The 13,053-nt window shown below is 37.9% G+C and overlaps 1 protein-coding gene across 1 annotated transcript; it reads right to left on the reverse strand.

Moving 5' to 3' along the window:
• Positions 1-1,180: 1,180 nt before the first annotated feature.
• LOC144585766 (uncharacterized) lies at positions 1,181-5,209 on the reverse strand. The gene has a single exon (XM_078382917.1). The coding sequence runs from the start codon at positions 4,071-4,073 to the stop codon at positions 2,829-2,831; it is 1,245 nt and encodes a 414-aa protein (XP_078239043.1). The 5' UTR covers positions 4,074-5,209; the 3' UTR covers positions 1,181-2,828.
• Positions 5,210-13,053: the final 7,844 nt, after the last annotated feature.

Consider the following 13,053-nt stretch of genomic DNA (forward strand, 5'->3'; position numbering starts at 1 on the left):
AACTAGGCGTAAGTGTTTCCGTTACCCCAGAAGTCTCTTATTCAAGAAGATCATAAGGAGCAAGTACTTCAATAGGAATATAGGTAAGTAAAAAAAGATTATTTGCTTAGCAGATTCTAGCCTTGCTCAGTCATCCAGCTGTGGAAACTGATTGTCATGCACCCATTCCACTGTTTGTTTCTCCACACAACCCAGGTTCACTTTTGGATGTGACTTTTTTTTTTCGTTGCCACCAGAGGAGATATTCCTCACTATATCAAATAGGACTCTTCAATCAGTGTTATTCAATTAAACAATATTTATTAAAGTGTTCGTAAGTAAATCATATAAAGTAAATCATGGATGGTCTTATTTCATTTATTCAATCAACTGTGCTTTTATAACATTTATATTTGCTTGGATAGAATCAAGTTAATCCAAGTATTTATTCATTTCACATCTTATTCTCTATCTCTCTATTCTTCTCTAACACCAGACTGGTCCTAACTGCCAAAACTGCATCTCTCTAACTGAAGTCCCTAACTCATCCCTAACTCTCTAACTGAAATCCTCTCTAACTCCAAACTGCTCTTTAACTGTCATCCATTCTCTTATATATTCCGCCTTTTCTGTACAGCCATTGTCTCCTGAATAAGGGTTCCATTGTGATGGACAGGAGTGGTTACTGACCTGTCCGTCACATACCTCCCCCCTTGGAAAAGTTTATATCATGGGGGTAAACTCTACAGTGATTGACCCTCATGTACAACGTATGAGAGAATTAAATTTTTCAATATACAAACCTTTAAGCATTAAACAGTTATACATTTTATACTTATACATTTTCTCTATTACTTCTTTTTAACTTTATTCATCTTTTTTTCATTTTACTTTTCGTTATAAGTACAGTATCACCATTTTTATTACTTATATCATTACATATTTAACATTTCTTATACTATATAACTTACATTTTTAAAAAAAAATCATTTCTTTTACAATTTTTCCATGCACTTATAACATTTTAATTTTGACCAGTTTGTATTCTATTATATTTACATTTACATTTTCATTTTCATTTATTACTTGTTATTACAGGTTTTTTTCTTCTTCCCTCTTCAGTCTTCTTGTACTGCTTCTCATTGCTTCCTGTTATTCATTGGGTCTTCGAGACCATGAATCTGCAATCTTATTTTGAGTCTTTCTTTTTCTTTGGATTTCATCAGCAAACTCTTTTAGTTTTAGTGTCCCTCTTGCAATTTTGTTGGTTTTAAGTTTCACAGTTCCCAACGTCCCATAAAGTTTCTTTCTTTGCAATGTCCAATCAATCACCAATCTTTCCTTCCAGTTGCCAATTAAATGTCTCTCACCTGCTTGGTCTTTCTTGTTGTCCGCCTTGCTCCGCACGGCTCCTGGTTCGAATCCTGCTACAGCGATGAAGTTGAAGACACTCTGGAACTCTCATGACATGAAGATGTCTCTTGACACGACCTCTCTGGATATGATGACGTCTCTGGACACGACCTCTCTGGATACGATGACCTCTCTGGATACTACACCGAATTTTCTTTAATGTAGTCTGCAACTTTTCCAGGGTCTCTTTACATCTGCTAAACCACTGGATCTCCTTGTCTTTTATTTTAGCTTTTTTAATTTTTAAAGGAGAGGCTATATATCTGGCCTTTGTTTCCCACCGGCTGGTATAGCCTGCTATCCTTATCATAGCTTTCACTCTAATCTCTTTTATTTTTTCTATGACTAGAGTAAATTTATTTAATACTCTTTGCATTTTCATTTTGTCTACTTGATTAATTTTAGATGCACCTTTAACTTTCTCTAGTGCTATTTCTTTATTCTTAAATTTCCTAGATAGGGTTTCTTGTTGCTTGGTTTTAGCTATGGGTGCAGACACAGAATGATCATCTTTTTCAGTTAGCTGTATCTTTTCTTTAGATACTACTGCTGACTGCAATTTACTTCCCTCTAAAGTTTTCAGTTTCACTATCTCAGGGTAGCATGATGTTTCCTGATCCTCATGTAAGTTTTCTTCTTTTTCAGGAGTCATCACTAAGGAGTTTTCTTTAGTTACTATAGTGGGTGTGTTCTGACTATCTTGCGAGCTTATATGTATGAAACCACCTTTAACATGTCTCATCTTATTCCAAACCTCTTTTTCAACTCCAGACACTTCTCTGTACTCAAAAGGGATATCCATTTGTTTGTGGACATTACTATCTGTAAAGAATCTTTTAGGGGATTCTGAAATTACTGGTTCTTATTTAACTGCCTTACAAGATTGTAGCAAAGTAAAATCATTTTCTTGTTCTGGTTTAAAACTCCTTTTCTGAGACTTTATTATATCTATGCTTCCTACAAGTTCAGGTGACTGGCTGACACTTATAACTTCCTCAGAAGCCTCACTATTACTATAAAGATTTTCTATCTTTTCTGTCTGTGATCACATCAGTCTTAATATAATTAATCAAATCTAAATGAATTAAACAAGGCATATGGATCTCATGTGAAACAGCGACTTTAAATTTACCAGTCCACCCTTGATAATTTATATGTACTTTAGCTATTGGTAGCTTAATTAATTCTGTTCCAATTCCTTTAACTGTAATTTTCTCCTTTGGAATAATATCTTCCTTTGGAATAATATCTGCATGGCATATAGTAATCTGAGAACAAGAGTCTCTCAAAGCTAGATACTTGATGTTGTTAATATAAATATTTTCTTCAGCTGACTTTATCAATTCCCTATTGGTTTTAATGTAATAGCAGTGAACAATCTCTGCTAAAGGAGGCAGTTGCTCCTGAGTCAGCATTCTGTCAGTTAAACTGCCATTCTAGTTTATCTCAGACCTTTCATCCTGCTTTTGTATACAGTACATCTTTTTAGGTACAACTCCCCCTGTTTTCTGTTGTCCCATTTCTTTGTTTTTAATAAATTCACAATTTGAAATGAAATGATCTGGTTTCCCACAACCAAAACAAGTTTTTAAATTTCTTTGTTCATTGTAAGGGTTTCTGTCTCCCTTTCCTTCAAAGCTTTTACCCTTCTGCTGGTACTGCTCTGAGGGTCTCTCTCTAAAATGGCTTCCATCTGTATTTTTGTTGGTTTTGTGGAAATCTCTAGTTTCTCTTTTTCTTTCTTCAAAGTTTCTGTCCAATTTCACTTCAGAATATTTTGAATTTCTAATCTCTGATATTAAATCTGCAGATTCATTAGTCTGTTGTACTGTTTTAGGTTGTTTGTCTCTTACTAAATATCTTAATTCAGCAGGCAAAGCTGAGTAAAATTGTTCCAATTCTATGAGGTGCTGCATATCCTCTAAAGTTCGCACTTGAGATTGCTCCAGCCATTTCTGTAAATATCTAACCAGATTTGCCCCAAATTGTGAATATGACTCATCAGGTTTCTTACTTAACTGTCTAAATTTTTGTCTGAGTTTTTCACTGGTTATTCCAAATCTTGAGTAAACTAATTTCTTAAAGATCTCATAATTTCTAGCTTGGTCTTCTGACATACTAACATAAATTTCAGACATTTCAGCACTAATGAAAGACCTTAATATCAGCATACGTTCCTGTTCTGTCACACCATAGTCCCAGCAGGCTCTCTCAAACAAAATTAGAAAAGATTCTGGGCAATCTCCTTTTTTAAATTGAGGGAATTTCTTAATTTTTGAGATCCCTTCATTTGTACTATTACTGTTATTACTGTTTAGAGATGCCATTTCCAATTTTCTCATCTCTAGTTGATGTTGCATCTCTTTTTCCCTAATTTCCAGTTCCAGCTGTCTCTTTTGAGCCTCAGCTTCTAGCTGTCTCTTTTCTTGTTCAGCTTTTTCTCTTATTTCCATCTGTCTGGTTTGAGTCTCAAGCTGAAATTTTCTTAACTTAAATTCCTGCTCTTTTCCAGATTTCCATTTTATAAACTCTGGGGAGTTGTTTTCTTTCCCTGAGGCACCCTCCTGTTCCCTTGGGCTCTCATATTCCTGGCCCTCTTGATCTGAAATTTCCCCTTCCTGAGGTAAAGTCTGACTCTCTGCAAGTTCTATAACTGCCTTCTTCCTTCTCCTGGAAGTCATACTAAACAGTTTATGCTTATTATTAAATTTGTAGGCTGCTTTCTCACCAATTCCAATACACAAACCCCAATTTAGAATGACCTCTTTTTTTCTGTGTTAGAGATTTAAACTATGTAGCTTTCTTTTGGCAGCTTAAGATTGCTACGTTGTATCTTTGGACTTCAGCCTCACTGTTTCTTGTATCTGTTACTTTGTATCTCTTGGTCTACAGACACCCAGATTTTCCAAGCAATACAGGTATTTTTCTTTTGTAAACCTAAGTTATTTTCACCTCAGCTGTTCCTTTTAGACCTTAGCTTCCACTTTTGATCCCCTCAGTGCTCCCTCTCTCAGAGCTTTGGGATCTAAAGCTAGCCCTCTTGGTCCTCACATTCTCAGCTTGAAGTAAACTTTAAACCACAGTATAGAAATCTCCTCAGAGTCCTTTTCCTGCCTTTGTCTTTCCACACTTTCAGGAGTCCCTATCAGGCTATTCACCTTAAGCTTTAGGGTTTCCTACTCCTGGACTATTGACATCCAGGTCTCTTAGACTCAGAGAACTTCTTTTTCATTCGTGGCCAACCTAATAAACCTCACTTTATTTTGGCTCACTGGATTTCATTCGAATCCCATCCGCTGCTCACCACTTTATGTCATGCACCCATTCCCCTCTTTGTTTCTCCACACAACCCCGGTTCACTTTAGAATTTTCATCCTGCCTTTTCTCTCCTTTTCCTTTCTAATTGTTTTAACTGGAATTCATATTGTTTCTCTATTTTCCTTTTTAGAAATTCCAGGTGACCTATCTGTCACCACTCCTGTCCATCACATCGATACACAAAGAAGAAGGTACATTTTGATTTGGATTCCTGCATTGAGCAGGGGTTAATCTTGGTGGTCTTATAGGCCCCTTCCAACTCCCTTCTATGATTTTATGATTCTAAGTCTTGGGTCTCTGCCAGCTGGTCCCACCACTCCTGGCAACACATTGATCCAGCTCTTACTCATGTAGACTACATCCTTAATCCTAGGAGGTTTTGAAGAATCCACTCCAATGTAGATAGATCTGATGTGCACTTTCTCAACTAACTTTGTGTGTGTGTGTGTGTGTGTGTGTGTGTGTGAGAGAGAGAGAGAGAGAGAGAGAGAGAGAGAGAGAGACAGCAGGCCTTCCCTCCTATCAATACTTGAGTTAATTTTTTATTATAATATTCTGTTTTTCCATCTTGAGTACTACTAAGCATTACTAATTACTATTGTTATGAATTGTTTTTAATTGTTTTTAACTGTTTTAGTTAACAATGTTTGATGGAACCCGCCCGGAGTAGACTTTGTCTAAAAGGGCAGAATAGAAATCTAAATAAATAAATAAATAAATAAATAAATAAATAAATAAATAAATAAATAAATAAATAAATAAATAAATAAATAAATAAATAAATACTGCCGTGTGTGTGTGTGTGTGTGTGTGTGTGTGTGTGTGTGTGTGTGTGTGTGTGTGTGTGTATAAGGGCAGGGTAGTACCAAAAGGCCCCCAAGCCCCGGGAATCATTTAACAACCCAGACAAGCAGGCTCCTGATTGCCACCTTCATACCATCTGGATCCAACTCCAATGTCCCAAACACAACAACAAAGTTGTGACAAAGTAATCAACCCCCACAGTGTGCATGAGAACTTACTGATAACCCAATACCCAAGAAACAAACATTAAATTGTGTCACCATACTACCACTATAAAAGAGGGAGGGGAAAAGGGAAAAAAACCCCAGCAAGCCAGAATGGCCTTCTGACTCCCTTTATATGTCTAGCAGGTGGACAGGATTGGAACCCACTCTCTTCCTGCCTACAGTCAAGTTCAATTTTCTTGGCCAGCCAATGAAAGGCTGGCAGGGAGAAATCATTCTCCACTGGCCAATAAGAAGCCAGCAGAGAGTAGAAGGGAAATCTCCTCAACATCATCCTGGTCTTCTACACACTGGAAAAGCCATGTGGGAGCTTGCATACCAGCTCCAGCCCCCTCTTGCCTTGCCACCAGCTTGGGGGTGGGGGGTGGGTTGCTATGGCAACAACTGGGATGCCCCAATTAAATCTGGGTCTTTGTTTCTCAAAAAGAAATTGCTACTGTTAATAGATACCACTGAAATTTCCTCCCTAGACCTTTGGAATGATTATCAACAAACAAAAGATCTGCAGGAATTTTACATTCACAAAGCATAACATCCTGTCATGAAACTATACAATGTTTGATCAATACAACAATAAAACAATATCAATATCCAAAGAGATGCAGAAGTAATATATAAAAGAAGCAATGATAATAAAATGCATGAAAACATAAGAAAACCCACTTGTTAAGCATCATTATAATCAGAGACAAATGGTCTGTCATTCACAATATAAATCAATATTCTACAGCGTTTCCCAATAATATTAGATTTTACACAAAAGGCATAAAAAGGGACTTGCATATATTCCATAGATTCATGCATTATCTCAAGTCCTTATTTGATATTCTTCTACTTCTGGCTATTTATCATACAGATGTGACATTCTTTTAATTACTTTGTGAAAACTTTTCTCCCAGAACAAAGACTTCATTGCAGAAGCAGCATTCAAAGGCTAGAATTTCCTACAGATTTCCTTTCCTACCAAAGGAAATAGGCCAGGGTCTTATTCAATATTTGCTATCAAATGGAATTCAAACTGCAGAAGCTTTAGATGAAATATGACAAAGTGCTGGTTGTGGTGCAAGGAGATACACAACCACCTCCTTCTCAGATTCCCATAGCAACTCTCTCTGTCAAAGTTCACATACATAGATAATGTACATGATACTAGCCATCCTCTTTGAAACCCCCAAATATTCCTAAACCAGTACATAATGATGCCTGTAATACTGTAATACGAACACTGATTTCAAGGCAATACGGCTTTATTTGAGCTGTATCTGCCAGGCCTATATACCTGGACTACTGTTAGTTTAGCATGACTAACTAGGAAGGATTTCAATATGAGATTTATGAGGTAGCTTGAAATCAACACATGATTTATTGGCAGCATTTCAAAGTATAAAATGGCCTTTCTCTTTTGAAGCTGAGGCAGTGAGGGGGGAGGTTTAAGCAGGTATGACAAAAATTGAATTTCCTTTGTCTCTCCCTTTCTCCCTTTTCTTTTTCAAGAAGGTATGCACAGTTTATGGTAATTCAAAACCATGCTGCATAAACATGTGGGATTGTTTGTTCTAGTACCTGATATGCTTGAATATCAGCCATTTTGTATTAGCTGTAGGTATGTTGTAAAGTTTAATGACTCATGCGTTGTTGGGAGCTTGCCTGTGCTAGTTGTTTAGCGTAACAAAAGATAGCCTGTGGTTGAATAGGAGGTAAAACATAAAGCAGTTGTTATTGAACAATGCAACTCCTTTTCCTTCCATGCTGCTAAATGATTAATTCCCACTTCCAAGACAAACTCTAGGGGACTGCTGCATTTTGACATGAATTTTGCTTACCCTGCTAATGATTCAAGAAAACTGAGGACTGGAGAACAGAGATATCTAACGTGTGTCTGTAATCTATCACGCTCAAGATTATGAAATTGCTTTATGCTGAGTAAAGCCATTGGTTCATCTAGGCCATATTGTCTACTCTTTGGGGTTTCTTTCTGGAGATTGCAGGGAATGAATGAATCAGGGACTTTCTGGGTACAGATTATATGTTCTATCCTTGAACATGAACGAAAGCCCTGCAATGAAGTTGTCATCTCATACTCCAGACGTGACCAGGCAGAGACCTATACAACTTATGACATGGATAGAGGCAGCTTAGCAGCAACTGATTCCACTTGCATTCCTAAATTTTCCTTGATGTGAAGCATATAAGATGATGGAGAGATGTGAACAATAATATAGTGGACATGTGAATAAAGTATGGGAGCAACCGTCATTGTTTCATGTGGTGCAGCAAGATTTTTAGGTTGGTGTTGTGGGGAAATGTGTTTGTAGTACCACTAGAAATACCTTTAATTCCTCTTTGTTGCACAGTTGAAGGTACAGTAGCCTTGGGGTTAGAATTAAACAGCAAGTTCCCAAACCAACCACTGTACTGACCAGCACAAATAATCAGTCAGATACTGCTTTAAGGTAAAAGAAAAATATATTTTACTCTGTGCTCGCAAAATGGGTGTTTTCAGGACCTAAGTTTCGCAAGACAGCTATTTAAACAGCTGATCGGCAGTTCGCAAAGCGGCTTTCCTATGGCCAATTTTTGCTAGACAACGACGATTCTTCCCCATTGGAACACATTAAACAGGTTTCAATGCATTCCAATGGGGAAATGCTTTTCGCTAGACGATGATTTCGCTAAACAGCGATTTCAGTGGAATGGATTATCATCATCTAGCGAGGCACTACTGTAATTACTTCTGTTTGGTAAGGAGGATTCTAGGAGGAGGGGGGAGAGCTCAGTTCTACTCTACCAGACTTTCCTAAAAAGAATGCCAAATATTGCTATCATGATTTTGGTGCCTTTCCATCCCTTTTTTCTCTTCTTGACCAGCCTAATAAAAATATTAGCACAACAGATCTTCAAATTTGTCTTATGGCTAACATGTCTGCTTCTCCCTTTTAGATTTCTGGACGACCGCCTGAAATCTCGAGACAACTTGTCATAATTTTAATAAGCCTTTGTACTAGCAATATATGCAAAAAATCAGATTCTAAGATTATGTTCATTATAAACTACTTGGATGGGTAATTAATAGGACTAAATATATATTTTCACAATCAGACAGCTGAGATATAACAGCAGCATTAGAACTGCAGAGCTGGAAGGCAGCCTATGGATCATCAAATCCATCCCCTGTCAAGATGGCACAGTGAGGAATTGAACTTCCAGCCCCTGACTCTACCCAAACCATTGCACTATTCAGCAGTTCATTATGAAATATTTAAAAACAAAACTACTTCTAGCTTCTCTGCCACTGAAATGTGCTTCTGTCTCCAATCTCAGTTCCATTGAATTAATGTGGCTTTTCAGACATGCATTCCCCCCCCCATTCAACAGAATCACTGAGTTAATCATGGAAAAGCAGCAATTTTTTTTTGCAAGAAGTAATCAGACCTCTGGCTCATCTGTCTTAATTAGACTTGAACTCTGGTTGCCCTTTCCTTCCTAACACACAATATTTTGATTCTGCTGATACTGAGGATAAGCAAGAGCCAACCAAATCTGAAAGTCTAGCCTTTTCATTCAAAGGGTGATATTAGGATGTCATTGTATATTAAATAACCAGTTATGAGTAAACATTAAATTATATGGCTGAGGAATAGGTCCCTGCTACTGTATTAATTATTCAAAGAATTTATCTGGTCCAAAGAAAAGCTCCTGAAATGCAAACTAGTATTTAGAAGAATGCACTGATGCAAACTCTGTAGTCTGCAGATGATGGTTGTTTTGTAACATCAAATCATTTCTGACATAAGGCAATCTTGATAAGAGTTTTTTAGAGTATGTGAGATGTTCAAGTAACAGTTCACCATTGCCTCCCCTTGGTGAGTTTCCGTGACTGACTGGGGATGGGATTTGAACCCAAATCTCTTGAGTACCGTCTGACACTCTATTGTCAGCAACACTGGCTGTCAAAGATTGAAATATCCTTTTTTCCCCCCAGCCAGTGATCAGGCTGCCAGGAGGATTCTGGAAGGGTATGTTCACCTAAAACATTGAATCCATTTCATCATCATCATCATCTCTCTCTCTCTCTCTCTCTCTGAATCATGTACTATACTACAAAATGCAGACAAGTGAGAAAACAGAAAAATAACAGTATTGTATTGTATATATTAGTCAAATCAAAATGGTTTATTTAAGAATGCACAGTGCCTTCAGCATCTCTACTAGAGGCTCACATTATCACTTCTCACTTCAAAAGACCTGTCATTCAGTGTTGTGTGACTGACCCACAGGCTCTGCCAAAAATGACACCTTACTCCAATCTCAATCAAAGGGGAAGAGAAAAACAAACGACAAGAAACAGAGGAAGCATTTACTCTCCAGGCTAGCATAATAATAGCAAATGCTTTGTGCTAATGTGGATTTGGTTTTGGTGCTTGCTTAGACAACGGGTCTCATACTCCAGGTGGGAGATATTGTCTCAGTGATAGAAACCTGGCTTCTACCATTCTGATGATATCATCTGTAGGGTAATAAGGATTCTTTAGGGTGCTGGCTGCAGTCTCAGAGAATCTCTATGCCGTTTGGAGCAACCTTCTTGTGAATCTTATTACTGCACAAGCCCTAATAGCAGTGGTTTGGGGGGGGGGAAATAATCCATGGGTGGTTGCTGAATCTTTCACAAGCTTTAGCATCAGCATAGGGTCAGGAAAGGACATGAGCCTTAGCAGGAAGTATAGCAACCAGTGCAGCTGCTGAGCATTCAGAGCCACTCACTCACCCTTGTTTCAGTTTCACACCTTACCAGTTACTAAGATTTTACTTAGATTCTAGGCCCACTTGCATTTCTGTCTTGCTCTAGAAACAGTTGTCACAAAAGCAGTTCCAGCAACTCTCTGGACACAAACCTATCCCATCCCTCTGACAGGCCTTTTTAAATGCAGGTTTTCTGATTGCACACATGACCCATCATCAACCATCCCGACCTCCAACACCAATCTTCAGCCTGAGACATTGCTTTAGGAGCAGTGACATTGCAGTGGATAGGGCCTGCCACCATCCACGACTAGTCAAGATGATGAACTGGAAGCTCTGGCCAAAAAGAGTAAACTGGTTTGATATGGTTGAAGTGGATACCAAGCACTTCCTAACCCATATTTAAATTGTATTCCATTACACTGCATGTTGTTTTAAAATATTTATTTATTTATTTATTTATTTATTTATTTATTTATTTATTTATTTATTTACCACATCATTCAGTAGCAGGCCTCTACTCTGGGCAGTTTCCAACAGAGAGGATAAACATAAAGAAAACAATTATCCCCCCCCCCCAACCCACAAAATATAACAATTAAAATACAAAAAGGGAGGACAACGCTCCTAAGAACCCAAGATGGTGGCATAAATGAGGCTAAGTAACAAACAGTTATAAAGAGAGGATATCCTGATTCACTCCCTGAAAATCAATGTTTTTATGTGCTTTCTGAAGTGGCCTCCACAGGTAGAGCATTCCACAAAGAAGTGACCAACACTGAGAAGGCACAGTGTCTAGTCATCAACTTCTAGAGTCCCTCAGGATGGCCATCCACCGTAGTAGAACGTATCCAGAAGCTATCTATATTTTTTTTATATCTCCAATCCTACATTTATCAATTTCCAGCTACATTCATTTTTCCAACTGTATATTTTCTCTCCGACTGCATACTTTTTAAAAAATCCTGCTATTTACCTGGGAACCCTTGGCATGGTTGCTGCCTGGGCAATTTTAGAAAGTAATCTAACTTCAGCTTTCGCATGCATTAAGCATCTTTATCCACTGTATGTGTTAATTATAGTTCACATACTGTGTGACGAGGAGGAAATCATATGCAGTCCTATCTAGGTGTAGCTAGAGCTGCCACATGTCAACTGGAAACAAGTCTATCACATTTTGTTACTTGTTTTGTTTTCCAATTTGCTTGTAAGTTGATATTATGCATAACATAAAATTCACACTTCTTGAAAAAGAGCCATGAGAATTGATTTGTGTTTGGGTGAGAAGTGCTTAAGTTATGAAAAATGGAGTCATCCACTTCTGGGATTTTCCCCTGCTTGGTTTGTCTTTCCAAACAGTAATGAGCACAAGAGGGTATCCTGTAGACCAGTGGTGTCGAACTGTGGCCCTCCAGATGTTCTTGGCCTTCAACTCCCAGAAATCCTGGCCAGCAGAGGTGGTGATGAAGGCTTCTGGGAGTTGAAGTCCAAGAACAGCTGGAGGGCCACAGTTCGACACCACTGCCGTAGACTATCTTGACTGCCGCCATTGATGCTGTCAGCATTCAGGCTGCCCTTTGCTATGTAAAGCTTGGTATCCTTTTTTCTTGCTGGTAATGCAGCAATATCAGGTCATTTCCTGGCATTTTGAATCATGGATACAGAAGCACAAAATACCACATTCATAAAATGGCAAGCCTTTTGAAGACCTGGATTTATGTAGAATCAACGAGATTTCATAACAATCCATCTCACTCTACAGGTCTAACTCTGAGGAAAGATTGCTTTAAAAATGTGGTGTAAATATGACAATACTCTAAAACAAAGAAAGTTGGAGGAGAGAGGAAGAAAGAAAGAAAAGGACAGGAGTTAGAGGCAATTTAATGTCATGAGACAGTTGAAGTTGTTTTTTTTGTAATCAGAGTTAGAATTGCTGCCTTATGGAATATCAGCAGCAAGACTCATTTTGTGAGTCGCTTGATGAGTTTTTCTTTTTAAACAGTGTTACACTATTTGACTTTTATGCTATATGATATGCACCCATTGAATAGCATTGACCCCCTCCTTCTTTCTCCCATATCACTTCTATGTAACAAAGTAATTCAGCTGTTAACTTGCACTCATGAAATGGAGATATGACCAAAAAGCCATTTCAAATCACATTCTGTGAAATCTATAGTTCCTTGAAGGGAGGATATGTCTCTCCTGCCATTACTACACTTCAATCATTTTGACTCAGTTTGAAGACTTGGGGTCATCAGAGATGAAAAACATGGGATGCTGAAATATTGGTCAGTGATGTTATTTAAAAACAAGACAATTGTGGTTCTTCCTCTGGGGCAGAAATCTCTCATTTACTGTGATATGGAGGCCTTTGGGTCTTAGATTTATCAGCTCAAGATTTCTTCAGAACTCCCCCTTTGTACATATTGTATAAAAGTAAAGAAAACATGGCACACTTCAAGTAGCATGAAACTGTGAGGAGATTTTTCATTACTTCAAAGAAGTTTGGAAAATCAGTCTAGATGGAGACCAGAACACATGGAGGACATTTTAATCCATCTGTCCCTCACTG

Source organism: Pogona vitticeps, chromosome 1 (assembly GCF_051106095.1).
Source record: "Pogona vitticeps strain Pit_001003342236 chromosome 1, PviZW2.1, whole genome shotgun sequence".
Taxonomy (NCBI): Eukaryota; Metazoa; Chordata; class Lepidosauria; order Squamata; family Agamidae; genus Pogona; species Pogona vitticeps.